Source organism: Pempheris klunzingeri, chromosome 7, assembly GCF_042242105.1.
Source record: "Pempheris klunzingeri isolate RE-2024b chromosome 7, fPemKlu1.hap1, whole genome shotgun sequence".
In the NCBI taxonomy this organism is placed as follows: domain Eukaryota; kingdom Metazoa; phylum Chordata; class Actinopteri; order Acropomatiformes; family Pempheridae; genus Pempheris; species Pempheris klunzingeri.
Genome location: NC_092018.1, coordinates 16,422,620 through 16,443,601, shown reverse-complemented (window position 1 = coordinate 16,443,601; position 20,982 = coordinate 16,422,620). Strand labels below are relative to the sequence as shown.

Genomic DNA, 20,982 nt, shown 5'->3' with positions numbered 1-20,982 from the left:
CTACAGGACATCCAAACGTGGCTCATTTCATAACCAGTGCATTACCAGAAGTGGACAATAACTTAAATGATCCCAAAGGGACAGTATCTGTTGTGCATCATGCACTGAGATCTGTAAGATGTATTTTCATGGCTCTGATTTCCTTCGAAAAATAAACTGTTTATTCAGTTCGGCTAAATGTGAGTGTTATTTTGATTATAGTCAGCAAACATCCACTGAAACCAAATGGACCTATAGCAAATGGAACAATAAGCAAGTAATTAGAAGTAGGTTATAAATATTAAATGACTAACCTTTTCACACAACACACTCCTAAATCTTTAGAACAATTTGTTTCAATAAGGCACTGAAGATCACAATCCTGTTCAAAAACAGGTGTCTCATCTCCAAACACGGCCACTCAGCTTGTCAGTGCAACAATTCCATGAATGGAAATACCCACCACCATTTCATCTTTTACATTTGATATATTTAGCATTAGGTTGTGAGCGTATAGTCTCTGTGACACAAAAACCTACTTCCCTGGTTCATGTGTGTTAAATATTTTAAAGTACTCCATATGAGCTGAGCAGAGGGAGGGAAGGAATGTAAGACTGAGAACAGAGGACTTAGTCTCTGAGTAACAGCACAAAAGTGACTGATTTTCTTCTCAGATAGGCTGTTTGTTTAAATTAAATATTTACTATTTATCTTTACATGAGCATATTTTCACAAGCTGTATGTTGCACATGCTAAAACTAACTGATCATAGTAAAAAAAAAAAAGTGCAATCACTCAGAAACAAAGTGATGACTTGGACCTCACCTTTGGTTAAACATGGAGACAAAAGGTACAGTAACAGGTGCATGTAGGCTACTAACACTGTCTTATTACAGCCACAGTTCAATACCATGGACAGCGACACATAACAGAGGAAAGCAGGCCGATGATGGGTCTATTGTACACGTTATTGTACAGCACACCAGAGGCAGATGCTTATGTTATGGAAATACCCTACTCACCATGAAGTCACGTCCCCCTCAGGACAGTCACTACAGCACCTTTAGGGCTTCTCTCAAAGGGGCCCTGCAGCTGCCTTGACGGGGCCCTGCGTGTGTGAAACATCATGGCTCCTCGAGTTTCCTCTTCACGTGTGGAAAACGAACATCCACGAGGCAGAGGACGCGCCGAAAGTCCAGCCGTGTTTAGATAACAGTCACATGCAGCTCACACATTTCTCTCCGCCTCTAAACAAACGGACTGAGTTTGGCTTTGACTCGGGTCAGTCCAGACAGGTGTGGGCAACAGAGGCAGCCCGCAGGAGGGAGGGAGGGAGGTGCACGGTATGCTAACACTTAGCTAGCCGCTAAGGGATAAGCTTCGTTAACCTCTGACCTCCATTGACTTCCCTCGCTTTTTGGACCTGAGTATTTCTTCAGGTGCGATGGTAAATGACCTCCGTACTGGTGGTGTCGCCTGAGTGAAAACACTTTCTAACGTGAATGTCCGCTGTTAGCCAATTATGCAAATTAATTCAGGTGCGTTCAGGTGCAGGTTTGTACCACAGCAGGCAGATTTAGAGAGCGTCAATAAATTACTTGATTTCAATGACACACCACTAATGGGGGTTTTAATGGCTTTCCCCAATTTGGGAACATTTTGACTTTGTACAAAATGTATCGATGTAGCACACTGATTTTGATCGCTAGTATTTTAATTAAAATTAATGAATTTTTTTTTCAGTAGCTTCAATGTAAAGTGTCCCACTGAGTGAAAATCAATACCGAGAATTATTACTACACTGAAAATACAGAACACACCTCTTCATATTGGATTTCAGTGCTCCTTCAATTTTATCCAAAAAAAACATTAAAATCCAATATGAGTAATACATTTTGGTATTTATTTGGAGTCACTGGGACACTTTACACTGAAGCTATTGAAAAAACTGTTGTTATTCTTTAATTAGAATATTCATACAGAATAAACGAATTACACATTAGTAATTAAAATAGTGTGCAACATGAGACCATGTTACATTTAATCAAAACTAATATGGCCAAGTCAGCATGGCACTACTGTTGTGTCAATTAAAGAGTAATCCTGCAGTTAAGGACAAGGTTGAAGGAGGTGAGCTGGCTGTCTTCTTGCTAACAACAGTGGGAGAAAGTGTGTCAGCAGATCGGGAGCGAATGTCTGTCAACTATCCAACTTTGATTCAGAGTGAAAGGGAGGATGGCTTGCTGATAGAGTAACATGTTTAGTTAATGCGACCAAACTCATTTGAGTTGCAGAGGCCTAAAGGAAGAACAGCCAGAGGGAATCCCAGTGAGGAACACCAACCTGTATCCAAACATGGTGGGATGAGTGGCGAGAAATACATGCGAGCACAGCCTGCTCCTGTTAGCTTGCTAGTCTGAATCCACAGTGAGCACACTGGGCTTCTAGCAGGTAATGATAGAAGAGCAACTCCGCCCAAGACTGAAGGTCAGAGAGCTAACCACACCAGAGAAGGACAGAAAAGTCGAGAATAGAGAGGACGGACATAGAGGAAGTTTAGCTCAATTGTCACAAGCGTTAGATTAATCTGATCCATCAATATAATGTACCGTATATTTAGCAAAGGTAATAGAGGTGACACCAGATTCAAATTAGGTGATAATGGCCCACTTTGCTTCAGTGCAAACATGCATTGGTGAAACCCTTTTGAAATCTCTGTAGATAAATAAAATAAAACCTGTCAACCTAAAAATGAGAGAGACAGAATGATGAAGAACAAGATGAATACAGTACCCACACTAATTCCTCTCAAAGTGAAAAGCAGACTAAAAAAAGATATGAGGACATATTATAGACTGAAGATAAGTCACGGAAACAAGTGAATTATGGACTGCGCAGAGGGGGCTGAAAGTAAATGTCTGAAATATGACTCTAATAATTCTCAATATCAGCAGGTGCTTTCCCCTGCCGTGTTTTACTGTAGCCTTCACACACAGAAAAAATAAACACACACACATACTACAGTCTAACTGTCTAACTGTGCACTGCAAGCAGCATAAGTTAAATGTGCTTATTTCTTTCTTCCACAGAGTCAATAATGAAATTACCTCCAGACCTTGGCATTAATCCCTTCCACGACTTACTTTACAAATCAAAATGTGAAATGCTTAAGTTCCATATATTCTTACTTAATTTATGAAATTGTGGCTTGGAGCTTTATGCTTTCATTTTGGTAATGAGAAGTAGTATACCCTCGCCTAATGCTGGATTTGTGGATGACGGTAAAAGTGTGTGAGTGAGTTATAATCCTCGTTAGGTTAGGAAAGTGTTTAGGCAGCACATATTGTAAGTGCATCGTCAATATGCACATGCAAATAAATGTGATCAACCAAAAGTCAAATCAACCACAGAATATATTTTCATCTAGATTATCTGTGGTGTGTTGTGATGCTGAGTGTTTATCTCGCTGACTTCTTTTGTCATATACTGCTTGATTTCCCCTCAGGTATTAATAAAGCATGCCTAATCTCATCTCCTCTCGCTTCCCTTCCTCTCTTCTTCGTCGTCTACTATCACACATCACATCATCTCTCGTCTCATCTCATCTGACCTCATCTCGTCCCCTTATCACCTCTGATAGCTCTGACCCTGTCTGATCTGTCTTCATCACCTTCATTCCATCTCATCACCCCTCATCTCATACCATCTTTTCCCATATCTTTCTCCTCTAACCTCACTACATCAATGCCGTATCTTTTACGTCAATAATTGCTAATGCATATGAGTCATGCTAACAACAAATGGCTGCATCGTTGTACTATCACCTGATGAGGCTGCCACAGTGAGTAGTAGTAGTGTAGGTACCATTGCTCTCCTCTTTGCAGCTATGTGAAAAATCCAGCAAACGCTGAACGGTAGCAGTAGCTTGGATAAACATGGCAACAACAGGAGGTAACTACTTTATTTGGCAATGTGAGATCTCTCTCTCTCTCTCTCTTTGTATTATGTAACTGACCTGGTAAGTGCTGTGATGAAGTTGCGAGATCAATTTCAATGAAATCATTAATACTTACTTTCTTTTACCCCTTCTGCTGAGTGTGCTGCACTTCTCCCTTTGATTTAATGGAGGAGAGATCTTTGGCCCCAACGTCAGTGGGGAGAAGTGTACTTATACGCTAAATCACTTTTAGACAGCGATCTGGATGATGCTCAGACACAGGTCTGGAGCATTTCAAGAGTGGCGAGATGAAAAGCTTTGCAATAACCACAGCCACTGAGGAGAGTGTGCTTATGGGCATTTCCATGTACTGTATCTCCAATATTATTTCTACCTATACTACTACTATTGAATATCAAAGCAGCCTGTGTGAAATGGCTAACATATTGGGGATAAAGCCTGTGTCCAGACATAACATTACTCGATAATTACTCCCAGCAGACAGCACTTTCCATATTATTTCACTAGGGACCTAAAATCTCAAGTTTTCAGACTTGAGATGGCTGTATGTCATCTGTGTGAACTTGCCCCTCACAACTAGCCGACTCTAGCTGACATGTCCCTTTGACAGTGTTTCTCCCGGGTCGCCCTGACTCAGCACGTTTTGCTGTGTGGGAACATACCTGCCATCAAGCTTGCCGGCTCCATTTGACTACAGTTTTCATGAAACGCAAAAGGACAGGCATGATGAACCCTTGACCATGCATGGGCCTGTTGCAGCCTTTGTCTGGAGGCAAGGACACTGTGACAGATGGACTGTGAAGCCAGAGGACAATCCTTTTACTGGCAGTTAAGCGTGTGTGCAGGCAAAAGGAGGCTGGTAATGACATCAGAATATGCAGCATGTGTAGAAATCCTACAAGGGAGCCTTGAATTGAAATGCAGAGCCAGGATAGTGTAGCATGGGGTGGCTGTGATGGTGACATGATACCAGACCAAGCAGTGATGTAAGCTTGCTGTTAGTGATCACGTAGGCCTACCCTGGCATTGGTTGTAGTCATCTGGCCCAAACAGCCCTACAAACTGCGGGACAGAGTAAAGAAAGCAGAGGACTGGCAAATCGATGAGCGCATCACATGATATGAGCAGTGAGCACGCCGCAGCACCTCCATCATGAAACTTGTCTCCTTTATTTAATTTCCACAGCTATGTAGCCCAGCTCGCCTCCTTATGGATTAATTTTTCCCAACCCAATAGCCTTACTTTGCAGTAACAGATAAGCTACTAGACGCGTGTTTTGCCACATGCTCTTTACTCACAGAATCACTTGCGTTTTTACGCAGCTGCTCTTCCTCTCCCACCACCGCGGCCGGGTCCACCACCAGTTTCTCGAAGCACGCCGAACCGAGAGAGGAGCTCTTCTGCTGGTACATGATCAGCCGGGACACGGGGAGTTTGGGGCTTCCGTGCGCCGTCAGCTCGGGTTTGCTCCCCGTGGCTCCAGAAGCTGCGCCAAGGGTCTGTTGCAGGGGCTGCCCGCTGCTGCTGGTGCCGGGGACCGCGTCGCTCCCACGGGGCTTCTTGTCTCCTTCAAACGGCGCCGGCGTAGAGCAGCACAGATTCGGCTGAGACGACGAAAACACCCGGTCCAACTGTTTCTTTTTCCTCTTAAACATCCATAACCCCGATTCCTTTTTGCTGCCCTCCGCGCCCCCGGCGCCCCGACGCTCCGATCCCAGTTTAGGACTGAGCCATGGCTTGGTTTTCTCCTGGAAATTCTTCCACATCCTGCGCTGGTAGGACAGAGACTCTTGTCCCTTGGCGGTGCTCTCATCCTTTGGTGATTTTTGCTCCATGGTGCCCGTGCAGCAGCCTGCCAGCCTGAGCACACTCTGAATAGTGGAAGGGTGTCACAGTTGGGCTGCTGCAGCTCGGGAGCACTTCCACTGATGATCAATTTAGAGCGCCAAGACGGAGACGCACGCCGTGATGATGAAGAGGGTGTTAGTCTCCCAACGAACCTTGCAGAATACCTATGTAGGCAGCCCTCTACATTTTATGGCACACACTGTGCAGCACGCACGGCAGGCACGCAAGCAACAGCCTCATCTACTGAAGATTTATCTGACCTCAGTGGTGAAGTTGGAGCACATGCAGTGACTTGTGAAAGATTACCTTTACTGATGTTTGCTCCGCTTGGTTCTTGTGGGTGTTTGCTGCTCTGTCCACTCTGCTTCTCCAGGGTTTAGTCAAACTTCCCCATTAATTGTTATATTCAAATGAAGGACTGAGGCAGCACCGCGCCTCCCTCTGGCCAACCATGTCACTTGACTGGATAATTTGTATGCTGGTGATTGCATAACTCAACCCCACAATGCCTCGTGGAGTTGTTTATAATTCTGCTGTTGGTCCCCTTGTCAGCTCCATCTGAGTTTATCTCTTTGTAATTTGGTGTGTTTTGTTTGTACATGGTGGTGATTTACAGCCTCCAGATTCACTCTTTCCAAGCAGTGACCTTGGTGAATCCAGCTCTGCCTGTGATTCTGAAACCAAAGAGGTTTGAAAGACTTGCTCTCTCCTGTGTCATGTGGATGTGTCTGCACTGTAACCGTGCCTGGATGTGTTCTCCTGTCTAATAGGTCATGCCTCAGTGAATGTTATCGCCCACATGCAGCAGCAAGCAGGCATCGCTGAACAGCCTCTTCTCTTTTTAGATGCTGCGTGTATAATAACTCGTCACGTCTTGCCCTCTGGCCCTTGTTTCAGTGCTGGTCTGTTCCGTCCCCCTGGTTAACACTGTGCCCACTTTCACATAAACAAACAGACAGAGGCAATAATTACAAGAATGAAAACCTCCCTCCATCTAATCCTCTGTGGCACACACACACAGAAGAGGACAGAGAATGACCCTTTATGCAAAGAGGGCTGCTGAAATTTTACTTTTGAGCAAGTCAAATTGTAAAGGGGGACCAGATGAACTTGATCCCACTATACAGAGAAGAGCTGAGGGTCCAAGGCCTCGTGTGCTGCCTGCATGGACATTTATTGACGTGGGGTGATATGACCTTGCTATAACTTGTTGGAGCGATGATAAGCTGTTGGCCTTGATCCTATAATAATGAGAAAATGATAATCAGCCTTCAGTGGTGTGAGGTAAGTTATGGCAAAATTGACCTTTATCTATTGGGACTTATGTTTTTGGGAGTTTTTTTTCTTTAACCCATCACATCTATTAGTAATCAGGACGTATATCAAACATTGGATGAGAAGCCAATAACACATTTCGTTGGTGCTTGGGATCACTCTGTTTCATATCTCATCCATCCTACAAAATAAAACACTTTAATTACGAGCAGGAGGGCATTGGCAGCACCAAATGCTATGAGCCCCCCTTTCAGTTAAGTGGATGCAGATGTCAGCATGTGAGCCAGACAATTCCTTTCAGCTACCATTGGGCTAGCATGGATAACTGATGAGTCTGCAGAGAGCAGGCCTTTTCACTTAATGATCCCGGTCCTGTTGACAAGACACTCGTCTAGTGTGTGTGGCTGTGGGGACACACACACCCTCAAACAGACACCTAAAAACCCAGAATCATGTTCATCCACTGGCTGCAATCTTATGTAACACAACGCTACTACTGAAACAACTCAACTCACGCTGCGTAATGATGTAGGTTAGATCTCAGTTAACTGAAACATGATGAGGCCGTTTTGACGATAGGTGTTGCATAATGCCTCTCACAATTCATTAAGACAGGCAAACGCTGAATGTTCAGTGGTAGCTATTTTGGTTGTGTGCAATCAAACAACAGTGTGATGGCGTACAGAGCTGATGCCTTGAATCATTTGGCCAATATTCCCTTTCTGACTGCGCCTAGCTCAAATAATCACATATTGTGCAGCCTCAGCCTGCCTCAGCCACAGGAATTACAGCTGCCTGTTATGAATAATTTTTTCAGGATCTTTCATTCACTTTTTTCACCTTGAAATGTTCTGAATGAGTCAGATTTAGTGAATCTTTGTAAAAGCAGTATTAATGATTATTATAATTATTTATATCATGATGACTAGAGTGAAAGGGCATGCCAAGTTCTTTTGTTGTGCTTGACAAACGACAAACAAGTGCGGTGTCCTTTCGACTTCGATGTGTTTTCAGAGCTGTTGCCTTGCGAATTTGATCTTTTGTGGTCTGGTCAGTTAGTCAGCTACATTTCTTAGAGTTTAAGTAAAAGTGAAGTTCACGCTTGATGTTCTGGGTTGCTGAGATAAGCTGCTTCGCCAAGTATACAATGCATTATTGTCGCATTACTGTGTTGACAACTTTACACTGGCAGGCAGTCACACCCCACTCAAGGAAACCACAGTTACCAAGTGACAACACAAACAGATGAACTCAAGAGCTGACTGAAGGAAAGCACAGGCCTGTGAGTATTCTGAAATGTGAAAAAAATATCATACTAATTGTATTATTGTTACAAAAGGAACATGTTATTTTGTATTTTATGGGATTCGTGGAAGGACTGTGAAACGTCTGTTCTATTGATTTTAACAAAAACACATTGAAGCAAAAACTGCTGTATGTCACTCCAAAATATATGATAATTGCGTTTTTCCTTTTAGACAAGAAGAATGTCCCACGAGTCAAAGTTACAGCCCTGTCAGACTCACGCCAGGTAACTTTTCTTATTGAATTACAGCATTTTATATTACCCATCCAAACCATTACAGTACCTACATATTTGTCACCTTTTTTTATAGTTCCTGGGGGTCAGTTACTCAATTCTAAAATCAATCCGTGTCAGAGAGGTAGTTAAGTTCAATCCCCCCCCATTGATGGGAATGAAATACAGTTGGGAGCCACCAGCGACCTCTTTAACACTGCTATGAATTACATAGATCAGGCAGGGTGGCACAGCATGCACAGGATGACATGAAGTCAGTGAGAGATGTGGTTAGAGGATGACCTGAGGGTATGAAAAGCAGTGCACATAATGTCATTCTGGGTGGAGTAATTCTTCATTGAATTGTATACTAAAAGGACTTTTTTTATTATTATTCCTGAATGTATTCCTGTGCCTCCAGTGCTTTAAAAATGTTGACTCAAGTTTGCATGATTTGTGACACGCATCAGCTCAGTCACCAAAATCAATAATAATGAGCTTTTATAGTTTTTGTCCCCAAGCGTCCTGTTCCTGTTTTCTTCCTGATTAAGGCCTGATGTCTTGGAGGGTCGTGTGAGCAGCCAGGAGTGGACACTGGCTGTGCTGCTGGAACAGGCTTTCAGGATCAAAGAGGAGGTGGCAGCAGGTCTGCAGTCCACCCAGGGTGCTGTCCAGGTTGAAGCACTTTCCCGCAAACTGCTGGAGAATCACATAGTGACCGTCACACGCATTGTCAAGCAGCTTAGCGTGGACATACAGGTATTCAAGTAGGTCGATGGTGTGTATTAGTGGGAAGGGTGTGGTTGTATGCAAATTTACTAATACACATAACTGATGTACTTTTGCCACACATTCTGTATCCTTGTTGTTTTTTGTCAAAAAAATATCTTAAACAACTCATTACGTGGATTAAGTCCTCCGTCAGTGGGCTGTCTGTCTGATCTTCTTTTCCTGCTCATTATTTTATGTGCTTTCCTCTCTTGTCCTCGTCTGTTTTGATGTGCCAGCCACACTGGAACACACACACACACACACTCATGTCCTCCTACTCACAGCTGATTTGATTGCACCTGATAAAATGGTTCAGCATCAGAGAAAATCCTGCCTGACTCCTCATCACCATCATCAGCTTGTATACATGTTGTATGTATTATAAGCGAAAAAATAATATACGCAGTGTGGGGTTAAATAAATGCTGCGAGTTATGCTCTAACTGCTGAAACACAGCAGTCAGGAGAATTACTGGGGAGTGCATGGAGACAAACAAATGAGTGCTTGAAATCGTCTTTGAATGAGCAGAACATCAAGGTGTGGCCAAAATGAAATACATTACTTCATTAGTGCACAACAAATTAGCCTTTAACATGATTAGAGACTACTAATATCTTAAATGTTACATGAATGTCTAAGAGCTAATAAATCCTGCAGAAGAATGAAGAAGTAATAAGCTGCGCCGTGAAGTGAATATGCCGCTAAATCAAATGAAAGAAAGACGGCACAGTCACTGTTTGCCCCCATGATAGGCCAGAGGGTCGTCTCTTTGGTGGTGACTTATCAGAGACACATTGCACACATGTGGCCCATCTTAAAAAATGATCATTCATGCAAGGTTGGTCACGAAACCTGCGGCAGTTTTAATTTAACTTTCTCTGCAAAAGACTTGTGTTAGTTTTACAGAGGATAAAAAAAAGGCAGAAATTAAGACACATTTGTTTTCTGCCAAGTGTTATAAACACACTGAATACTTTATTTGTATATTTCCTCATCTGTATTTGTTTGTCACATTGACTTCCTGAGAAAAAAATTCCAATCATTTAACAGTGAATTGACAGATATGCTGTCTTTGTTCTGCCAGGTCCTGGAGAGACAGATCGCCCAGAGAGACTCCATCACCTCTGGAACCACAATGGCCGTTGTAAACCTGGACCAGAAGCACATGGCCGGCATTGGAGACCTGAGAGGAAGAGTAGCCAGGTATGCACACTTTCCTCTCAGGCGTTATTTGGGAAGGAACTGTGCTATAATTCAAAATCAAGCCGTGATGCACAAGTGATTTGTCTGAATAACTCTCCTCGCTGATATTCCACTTGTTCTTCTCTACTTCTAATGAAGTGAAATTGTATAGCCTGCATCCTGTCTGCCAGCTCTTCACGGTCTCACAACTTCCAATCCACCGTGGCATCGCCTCTGATGCTCTGACAGACACACGCATACATGCGCACATTAATTATTTCGTTCTCACCAGAGGGGAAATTTCTAGGTTTGAAGAACACTCTGGATGCTGATTAGCACTTCTTCATTATTTTGTGTCTGCGCAGATCGTCCTCATTAGAGTGGCTTGCCGAAGAGAGGCTATCACCGTAGTGCTCTGCCTAACAGGACTTGCATTAGGATTGGTATTGGGTGATTTCTTTTGAAGATTCCTGCCAATTACTGGTTAATATATCTAAGATAATGTGATTTTTCGTCAGACAGCAGATCAAAGATGCAGTGTTATTTTGTGAGCATCTGGTTTCACAGCAGGCCTTCCTCCTCCATGGTGCTTAAGAGGTTCATGGTGAGAGGGGATATTGCCTATTACTCAACAAACAGTTATGATCCAATATAGGCTGTAGAAAAACTTCCCCTATTCAGTCTAATGACCTCTGGTATGTTAGTCATAAGTACCCAAGTAAGTCAAGGGCCAGTGGTTTGTGATACACTGTATTGTTCTGCGATGCCCTTTATGGAAACACTGTAATGGTCTCCAGGGAAATAACCCAAATTCAACACCGGGCATCTCCATAGCTAGCTGCTGGAATTGCTTTTTGAGCTTACATTGTAGTTTATCACAGATATCATATTGACATATGCGCACACAGTAACCCTGATGAAGACAGAGAGAGTATTTGCAGGCTCAGTGATGGCATCTTAAACGAAACATAGGATGGAAGAGTTGCAGTGTTGCCATGTTGCAGTGCTGATACTAAGGGTCAACAAAGTTCATGAGAATTATGCAAACTGAACAGAGGAACAAGATGTTGCATGTGAGAGGCTGCAAAGCACTTTTCCACAATCTGCTCATCATGTTTGGTGATCGCTCTGTTAAACTAATTTGCTTGCTTGACCGGCTGTCATGTTTTGCCTGTGTTTTTAATCATTCATTCATCAACAGATACAAACATTGAAATGTGTCTGTTAAAGCTCTCAAAGGATAAACTATCAGTGCTTAGAATTCAGCAGAACCTTTTTGTTTTCCAATAGCTCACCTTGGAAAGTCTTGATAAGGGTAGCTGTCAGATGTCTTTCCATCGTTTGTCTACCCTTTGAACTGTGTGCTTCAGTAAAGCACTCCTTCCCTGTTTTCTCCAGCCTTTTGCTCATCTCCGCATCTTCACACCTTTCCTTCGCTCCCTCCCATCCCACTATTCTCATTCAGTGGTACCTCTCTGCTTCGCCACCTATTATCTCAGGTGTGATGCCACCGTCGCCAAGCTAAGTGCTGACATGAGCTCTGGGGAGCGGGGGCTGATTAGACTGCAGCAAGAGGTGGCAGAGCTCAGGTCAGCTGTGGATGTACGGCTCAAAGAGATGGAAGTCAAGGTGAGAGATGATGCATTAATGCTGACAAAAATAAAACACCAGTTCCAAAAAATAAAATCTCTATAAGTCTTTAAAAGTCAATCCTCAGATAAATACTTTAAAATATCAAATTTCTTCTTCATCTCTGTCACTTTCAAGACGTCACAACTTGGCAAGAGGTAACAGTCCAAAAAAACTGAGATTTTTGCTAAGCTAGGCTGGTATACTACATGTTTTTAACCATGATAGCAGCAATGATAGTGGCATGATAGTGCCAGTTTGGTTCAGATGGAAATATTTCAACAACTCTTCAATGGATTGATATAATATTTTGTTCCAACACTTGTGGTCATCAGAAAAAAGTGAACCTATTGACTTTTCATTTAATGCCACCAGTGGCTCAATGTTTTCATCTATCCCTCAGCATCTACTGGAAAGATTGCCACAAAATTTGGTGCAGACATTCATGGTTCTCAGAGGATGACTCCTAATGACTTCATTGATCTCCTGACTTTTTGTCCTCAGTTTCTGTCTTCCCATCAGCTTCAGTTGTACATGGTGTTTAGTGCGAATTAGCATATGTAAGCATGCTTACACACTAAACTCAGATGACCATGTTAAACACTGGCATGTCAGGATTATCATTGTAAGTATGTTAGCATCAATGCTTTGGGCTAAATGCTAATGCTATAGCATTTAGCCCAAAGCATTGATTTGCCTAAGTGCACACTCAAAGGCCTGCTAGCACTGCTATAGACTCTTAACCCTGTTCTATGTGTATATTTCTTAAATTATACTGTATTACATTAATACATTGAGCTGCAAAATCTACAGTCTCATCATAATCCTTACCCCTTACATAATGTTGAGCCTGGAATTCATTTGAATACCCCAGTCTCAAATGAGGGAATAATGGTCTTCATTGTGAATTTAATAGGTGTAAAATGGGGATTACATCCATTTAAATGCTGCTTGCATGAAGTAAATAATAATCTGACAATATGCACAGGGAGTGTGTTTTGCTGTTTATCGTAGAGAGGATGTGTGGTGGTTTAGCAGATGATTTGGAGCTTGCTGCTGCTGAGAGCGACCAGCCTTATCAAGTAAACTCAGTTGCTCAACCACAACCACAGACTCTGAAAGAAGGAAATGAGATGTGAAATTAATTCAAACTGAGATATCAAGGTCTTTCCATGAAATAGCTTTTACTGGCCTTTGAGTCAAATTCTATTCTATATAAGAAGTAGTAAAACCCAGTATTCGGACACGTATGTAATAATTCTCTCCATCACTTTACCAAATCCAAAGCCAACCACCACTGCTTTCGACACACACTCACACTGATTCAGCCTGCGCTCAGTGGTGCTGGTGGCACAGGGTGGTAAATCACTGTGATGACAGTACATTAGCTGTGGAGCAGTGGTCAAGCATGTACCATAAAGATAATTGAAAATGCAGAGAAAGTGGGTCACCGCTGTTACTCCGAGCCCTGACTGGCCACAGGAGTGGTGCAGTGGCTCAATCATCTCGACTCAGCAGAAACTGCAAAGGGTAAAAGGTCAGACTGCGAAGCCTGCACCGCAAGATGCTCCAGCGACACATAAAAGCGTGTGTCTGTATGTATTCTTTTTTTTACAGCTTTATCAGGACGTTGGGAGACTGGAGGCCACATTGTCAGAGCATTCCCAGGGCCACAGGAGCTCCATGTCTGATCTGAATACACAAGTTACACTACTAGAAACCAAGTAAGACCATTAATTAAAGAGCAAGAACAACCCAAACACACCTGGGTCAATTGCTATAATACTATGGCATGTATTAGTCTGATTTCAATTGAGGGTTGGCGTACATTCATAAATTGTAATGGACACTTTACCATACTCCTAGCCTGGGCTACTTAGTCTGTGAACAATGTTGGTTTTGAGACAGGAGGCAGGAAAACATGAACAAGGGTTTATTTGAACACTAGTTACAGCATAACGGCTGGTGATCCAAATTTACATCTCAGTCTGGTCCATTGCTGACTTGATGTTCTACTCACTTTTATGGCACTATTATCTGTTGAAGTTGGGCTGCTGCTAAACATGCAAACATGCAACATTTTAACACATACATGAAAATGTTTTTTAACAATAATTAGCTTAGTGTTCTTGTAAAACCACTGTATGTGATGGTGTCTTTGTAAACATGAGGTTACTTTCTCAGGCTTGAATTTCTTGAAGACTGTTCTGTGTTCAGTGTGCTGCTTTTGACTGGAAAGTATTTAGCAGGGCTTCTTAAGTGGTTCATGCTCCCTTTTTCCATTCTACCCAGACCCATATAATAAAGAAAAATCTTATTTGCTTATCTAATAAGATCCCCAGATCTAGCTCTCTCTAAAGCAGTTTTAAGCTGGGCATTTCAGAGCCATGGCTGTCTCATAACTTTGGTGCCTGTGGCACAGAAAAGCTGTTAGTTTAGTTGATTTACTAATCCATCAGACAAATTATCTCAATCGGCAGTAATATGCAAAATTAATCACATAGTTTTACCATGGGGAAAAACAGAAACTGAGAGACATCAATGATGAATACGCTCTACTTAGTAATTTTGTGAATCTGTAATAGAAACCAGGTCACTGATCATGTTAGAACCAAAAGAACAATAGATAAAAATAGATGAAAAGCACTACTGTCTGTGTTTCTGAAACAGGTAGAATAATGACAAAAACAAATACCAATATCTTCCATTCAGCCATCCAGCACTCCTACCCTATCCTGATGTATCTGTTCTGTTGCCAAGTCATTACTGGAGCAGCACCACTGACTTCAGAGGGTCCTTCATTAACCTTCGGTTCACCAGGGGACCTCAGTAGATTTTGCATCCTCCTGGCTTATTGTGAAACCTTTAAAGTCAAAACATTTTCAGCCCTGACCACTGAGCTTATGGCTAAGATGCACTGAGTCATAACTTCTGTCAGGCTACTTGTGTTTAAAGCAACTCAGCCACAGCATTGTGGGCCTTAAAACCTAGAACAAGACATGAGCCAAACCTATTGTTTCTTCAAATGAAACCCAATATCCAAAGTCTGCAACAGTTTAAGCCAAAAATTCAGTGTATTTGTGAATGTATTTTTCACCAGTCACATCAGGCAATTCGTATGGTGCCAGATCACTAACAGTTTGGAATTACAGACCACATTTTAAAACTCCTCCTCTAAGATGCTCTCACACACTCAGTAAAAACGTACTTACTTATAGGATTTCATTTTGTCAAAGGACATCTTACATTACTTGACTTAAAGTCTGACCTGATTTTAATGACCTGATGAGCGACAGCTTGTTCTACTGCTCACAGTTATGAGGCTACTGACAAAAGAATCACACATGTTTGGTTGCAAGTTTCATACAAGCTCATGGACAGCAGATGAATAAAGGCACGCTGACCCTCTCACAACAGGGAAATGATAAACCTCCCTGGAGAGAAGCAGCCCCGACAGGCTGACAGCCAGCGTCATGTTATAAACGAGCTGTTTCTGTAGCAGCGGAACTGTAGAGTAAAACGAATTTGTCGCAGGGGTCTGATTTGTAATGTGGTCAAACCACGGACAGTCTATGGGTCAAACACGCAATGTCCTGGCATTTGCCTCATTGATTTTCCCATACACAAAGAATCCCTTGAAACTGGAAGAATAACAGAAACAGGATCTATTGATTTTAAATGTTTAATGTCTGTTTTATATATAAAAACAATTCACCCAATGAGACACTGTTATTATGTCCTATGGTATAATACACTTGCAGCTTTCATCTGAGACATCATTGCCCCTGTGGACTATGTGAGTAATGTGAGAACCTCCTACGATGATCGTCAAAGTGTTTCTCTATTTTTCTCACCACATTTTTGAGAGAAGAATCTGCACAGTTTGAACTTGAATACTATTAGTACAGTGATGAATATGGTTATTGAAACTTTATGCAAATGTTCATCTCTAATATGTATGCCTATGCATTCACTTATTTGGTTTGGTGAACATGAATGTGCGACCGTTGTAGCAGCACCCAGCCGCAGAGTAACAGAGTTCTGCCTGCTGAGGCTGGCATCAAGTAAACAAACAGAAAAAAGCAGCGTTATTGCTGATGAAGCCAGCAGCTGAACATAAAGCATCTTGCTTTTAAAATAAAGTGACATAAAATCAAATATTGATTTATGACTAACATTCTGTTTTCACACCACAGACGTTTCACTGCAAAGACGAGGAGGTGCCAAAAAAATATCAGTTATTCATATTCTAACGCCAAACGCTAAGTTGTGCCAAGTAGGAGCTGTTTATAATGGGCCTAAATTTACAGCAAGCATTGCTCAGGTTACCAGGTATTAGTGAGTCTGGACGCATTCCTCATAACTCCTAACTGCCTCATAACTTTAATGTGTGACTGCATTTTCAAAGTAAAGCCTACATTACCGTACATTTCTCTCTATTCCTGGCGGCTTTGCAGGATGTCAGGTGAACTGAAGGAAGCAAAGGAGCGGACAGAATCGCTCAGGAAGTGGACAGAACAACAGTTGAACAGCTCAGTCCAGCGCTGCACGCAACAGTGGGACAAAGTGGTATCGTAGCTTTCAGTTTGACCCACAGTTTAACCAACTGTGTCCACAATAACAAAATGCAAGAAACATTGTCCAGGCCTCACTCAGAATATGGTACATTTGTACATTTGTACATTTGTACATTTTATCTCCCGTGTCCTTGGATTTGTCAGAATCTATGAGAGAGTACTTTTTTTGTGTGTGGTGTTCAAATGTGCAGAGTTCAGTCACGCTTTTTGAGCTGTGACTCAGCAGAAACAAAGTGCTTAACATTGAAAATTGTTGATCAAGTGGAACAGATACTGAGAAAGCTGCACTGCGTTAAAGGGAGGGTTTTGCATGGGTGAGTTGTTGAACTGACATTTTTAACACCTTCATATGTCCTTATTAAAACAACCATAGGACTTGTTACAATTACATTTACAATATAATTACTTCTTGGCCCTTCCCCAGTTTTATTGCAGATATGCTCTTTTTCTTTCATTTTACCAACACTAAAAAACACATTGGAACCTTTGTATCCTTTCAGCCTGTCATTGGACAAATCTATGAAAGCTTCAGCTCAATATTTGCCTGATGGACAGCATCCTCCTCCCGTTTCATATCATGGAAAACTAGGAAATTGCACTCTAGAGGCTGCAAACTGACCTTGTCAGTTACAGTAATATCGCCTGCATGAATTGCGTGCTCTGTGTTCAGTTAGAGGCGGCGTCTAGATCAGCCGACCGGCTGCGTGCTCTGGAGGCCCGTGTGGAGCGCTTTGACACCCGGTGGGACCAGGCCGACCGCAGTCAGGCCGATCAGCTGAAACGCTCTGAAACCAGACTCAGTAAAAGACTGACCTCAGTGGAGAGCCGCCTGCATCAGGAGCTCCAGCTGCTCAAACAGGAATACCACAAAGGTGGGTGATCACCCTCAGAAACTTGCTGTCATCCGTGAGTAAACACATACTGTATGAACTACATGCATCTCACCATATACATAAAGGAAAAAAAGGCACATGCAGAAACGCTTCACAAAAGAATCTGAAAAAGAGAGAGAGAGACAGAGAGAGAGAGAGACAGAGAGAGAGAGAGACTGTTCTGATTAGTCACAAACTGAAGTGACCTGACTACTTGACTAACATGGTTTATTTCTTTCACCCACAAATGAGATGATTGATACCCCAGTTAATGACAGTGGTCAATGGCATCTTACATTAAAGATGAGAAGTGAGCTGCATTTGAATTATACTGACAGAGAGGGCAGCAGGGTCTGCACACAGAGGGGGCCAGCATGCCTGATTCAGAAGCACGTCATGTGGTTTCATCAAATGCTTCCATTTCTAACATTGTTCACAACCACAGTATGTGAAGGGTTTGCATATTTCTCTTATTCTGGTTATCCGGCACTCAGACGAGGCCAAGGTTTAAGTCTATATAACTGTTAAACTCAACATAATTTGCTGAAATGTAGAGATTTTCAACATGGCAAGACGCATTCAACGCATAGAATCACATCATATTAAAAAGCCAGCCTCTATGTGACAAAGGAAACTAACAGTAACACAGGAACAAGCATAAGCTCCTAATCGGAAAATCAAATATGGCAGGAGTTTCAAAGCTTCCCCGCTTCCTATCAACCTCCCTCTTCAAGTCTCCTGCTCTTATCAAAGTGTAGTCAGATAGCAAACAAACAATAAACACAAGCTGGGGTAAACTACTCCATGAATCAGCGCTCAGCCGCGGATCTCAGTGCTAGAAAGCCATCTACCCATCACTCTATTTTAAGTATAGGGTGAATAGATGGAAGGAGATGGTAATAGAGGAGAGAAAGGCAATGCATAATTGATGAGTGTCGTAAATATTCGTGGCATGACAGGCGGGGAGTCAGAAAGAGGAGGAGACAGATTTAATATCCCATCATTCTACCAGAAAAAAAAAATTCTGGTAAAATGATCCCTCCCTTCACAGCCCACAGTGACTGAGAAGTACTTCTACATGCAATACCGAAGAATATTTCCATTTTTGGCCGCACAGTATGCTTTTAATCACCCAACGTTACTCAGAGATTAGAAACAGAGACAGCTGTAATGGAGACAGACAGCTGTTAATGTTAGAGATAGAGTTCTAAACACTGTACAAGCAGACCAGAAGTCCAGCTCAGTGCCAATATAACAGCTCAGCGTTAACATCAGCAGCACTCAGAGAATAGTCAGCTGATCGTCTGCACACATCGCTTCTCTTTTGGACAGGGTTCCTGTCTGTGCACGATGCCATTGAGTCCCTGAGGAAGATCGGTGACATCAAGTCCCGCCTTGATAAGGAGAAGCTTCAGAAGGATATCGGGCACATCTGCAGCAAGGTGGCTGAGCTCAATGGCTCGTGACATGATGAACTGAGGAGGAGCTCCTTATTACTATTACAGCATCCGGTCAGACTCTCCAAAATCCAGCAGGCAGTTCAGTCTTCATTTCTTCCTCACTGGATTTATTCACATCTTGAGCCCGCAATTATTTGATTAGACTGTGGGTTAATCACTCTTAGAAAATTAGAGAAATTATCTTTCAAGTAAAATACCTTCCTTGAAAGAAATCATATTTGCCATTTAAACAGGTGGGAAGATAAGTTTTCAACCATTTCACTTTATCATACTCCGTTATTTCTTACAGTAAAACATGTAGGATTCAGCCACGATTATGTCGTTTATGCGAGTTCTTGTTAGACCTTAGTTCTAAAACTAAATATAACAAAAAGGTATATAAATGTGGTCACCAAGTTGCATGTAATACTATGGTCCAAGGTAGTCTACTACTTGTGCAGAGTGCTAGCACATCAGACACTTCATTCAGAGGTCTGACAGATCCAGTCTATGCATTGAACGAGGATGGTTGATGCGACGAAACTCGCCGATATTATTCTTAAACATAGCTTTTTCTAATGAGGGGATTGAAGCAGCCTGCACTAAAGGAGGAGAAAACAGACCATTTATCTGCCGAAACCCGGGATCGAACCAGGGACCTTTAGATCTTCAGTCTAACGCTCTCCCAACTGAGCTATTTCGGCTACGATGTTCTTCATTATATAGTCTAACTCCGCAACCATATAATTACTGGGGCTCTCACAGAGAACTTACGCACGGTAGCGTAGGCGAATTGGGATTTTCGCTCAGCCGAACCCATCAGTGCGACACCTGCTCAGCTCTCCTTTGAACCACACTGGCAGCTCCTACATAATGTGGCTTTAATCGATACTGACAAGCCTCGACATGTTTCAACAATGTGAATTCGTCACGTTGTCGCTTAAAAGACACTTTGATTGCTCTAATGTCTCTTTCCCAGCAATTTACCTGGAACGATGTATGAAGGAGACTTTAGACTGCTCATGATTATGACATTTTGTAGGCTGATACAGGAATATTGACATCACATGAATTTATGTAGCTTAGTGCAGAAATAATACTTACTTACTATACTTGGTAATACAAAATGTGATACCTTTTCCTTATTGTGTAGTTTTACATTCGAGGTCCACAGTGTCTCTGAAGGAATTTACAAAAATTGATCGTGGCCCGTACGGGGATCGAACCCGCGACCTTGGCGTTATTAGCACCACGCTCTAACCAACTGAGCTAACCGGCCATGTGACGTGTGCCAAGTGACGTCAGCACAAGTGACAGAACAGACAATAAAGTTTCCTGAGACGTGAAGAGCTGTTCACTGAAGGTGAAGCTGAGATGTTTGAACTTTTCACCAACATGATCAACAGGAGTCATTAAGCTGTGTGATAAAACAGATCAACAGTGTTTAGGCTGAGGTGCCAATGGAGGCCACCCAGAGACCTGTGCCTTCGCCGTGCCAAGTGCATGTAGATTTATTTCACAGCACACATTAATAACCACTGCATTTGTAATCGCTCCGTTATCGCTGTCAAGAGTGTTAATGTGTACTTTATTATGTAAATAGGAATCAGTTAGACAATAAGATTATTTATTACCTTTTTGGTTGAGTTCATCTTTAAGATGGAGCCAAATGTGGAGGTGATGCAGCAGGGGATGTCCCTGCCATACACAGACAGCAGCCAGCGACTGGTGGGGATGTCAATGGGCTCCGGGGGCTCCTGGCAAACCACTGGGAAAAGGCTGGGCCGATCCATAAAGTCAGCACACTCCCCAAGATGACCAGATTCACCAGTCGCGCTGAACTGTTGCCGAGAGTCCGGTCCCGAAGAAGCTGAATGACACGGATGTCGCAATCTGAAATGCACATTTAATTTCATTTATTGTTTTATTTAAA

The 20,982-nt window shown here is 42.4% G+C and overlaps 2 protein-coding genes and 2 non-coding genes across 4 annotated transcripts in view; 1 reads left to right on the top strand and 3 right to left on the bottom strand.

Moving 5' to 3' along the window:
* Positions 1-5,772, bottom strand: part of mctp1a (multiple C2 domains, transmembrane 1a) — a 131,204-nt gene extending 125,432 nt beyond the window's left edge. Inside the window, exon 1 of the mRNA XM_070833397.1 lies at positions 5,236-5,772. Within this exon, the coding sequence (XP_070689498.1) occupies positions 5,236-5,772 (537 nt within the window). The remainder of the gene's footprint in view (positions 1-5,235) is intronic.
* A 2,775-nt stretch (positions 5,773-8,547) lies between these two features.
* On the top strand, positions 8,548-19,187 carry fam81b (family with sequence similarity 81 member B). The gene is made up of 8 exons (XM_070833436.1): positions 8,548-8,591; positions 9,131-9,338; positions 10,435-10,553; positions 12,032-12,161; positions 13,779-13,885; positions 16,619-16,730; positions 17,409-17,610; positions 18,943-19,187. Exons 1-8 carry the CDS (start codon positions 8,548-8,550, stop codon positions 19,074-19,076), a joined length of 1,056 nt encoding a protein of 351 aa, XP_070689537.1. The 3' UTR covers positions 19,077-19,187.
* Positions 19,188-19,680: 493 nt separating this feature from the next.
* trnaf-gaa (transfer RNA phenylalanine (anticodon GAA)) lies at positions 19,681-19,753 on the bottom strand. Its single transcript has one exon. It is a non-coding gene; the product is annotated as a tRNA-Phe (tRNA).
* A 501-nt stretch (positions 19,754-20,254) lies between these two features.
* On the bottom strand, positions 20,255-20,328 carry trnai-aau (transfer RNA isoleucine (anticodon AAU)). The gene has a single exon. It is a non-coding gene; the product is annotated as a tRNA-Ile (tRNA).
* Between the last annotated feature and the right edge of the window lie 654 nt (positions 20,329-20,982).

Bases quoted from the DNA above. Each gene is read 5' to 3' on its own strand.
- fam81b (XM_070833436.1), top strand. From the start codon at position 8,548: ATGTCCCACGAGTCAAAGTTACAGCCCTGTCAGACTCACGCCAG. The intron at 10,554-12,031 runs GTATGCACACTT...CTATTATCTCAG, and splicing joins CTGAGAGGAAGAGTAGCCAG to GTGTGATGCCACCGTCGCCA. The intron at 16,731-17,408 runs GTATCGTAGCTT...CTCTGTGTTCAG, and splicing joins CGCAACAGTGGGACAAAGTG to TTAGAGGCGGCGTCTAGATC.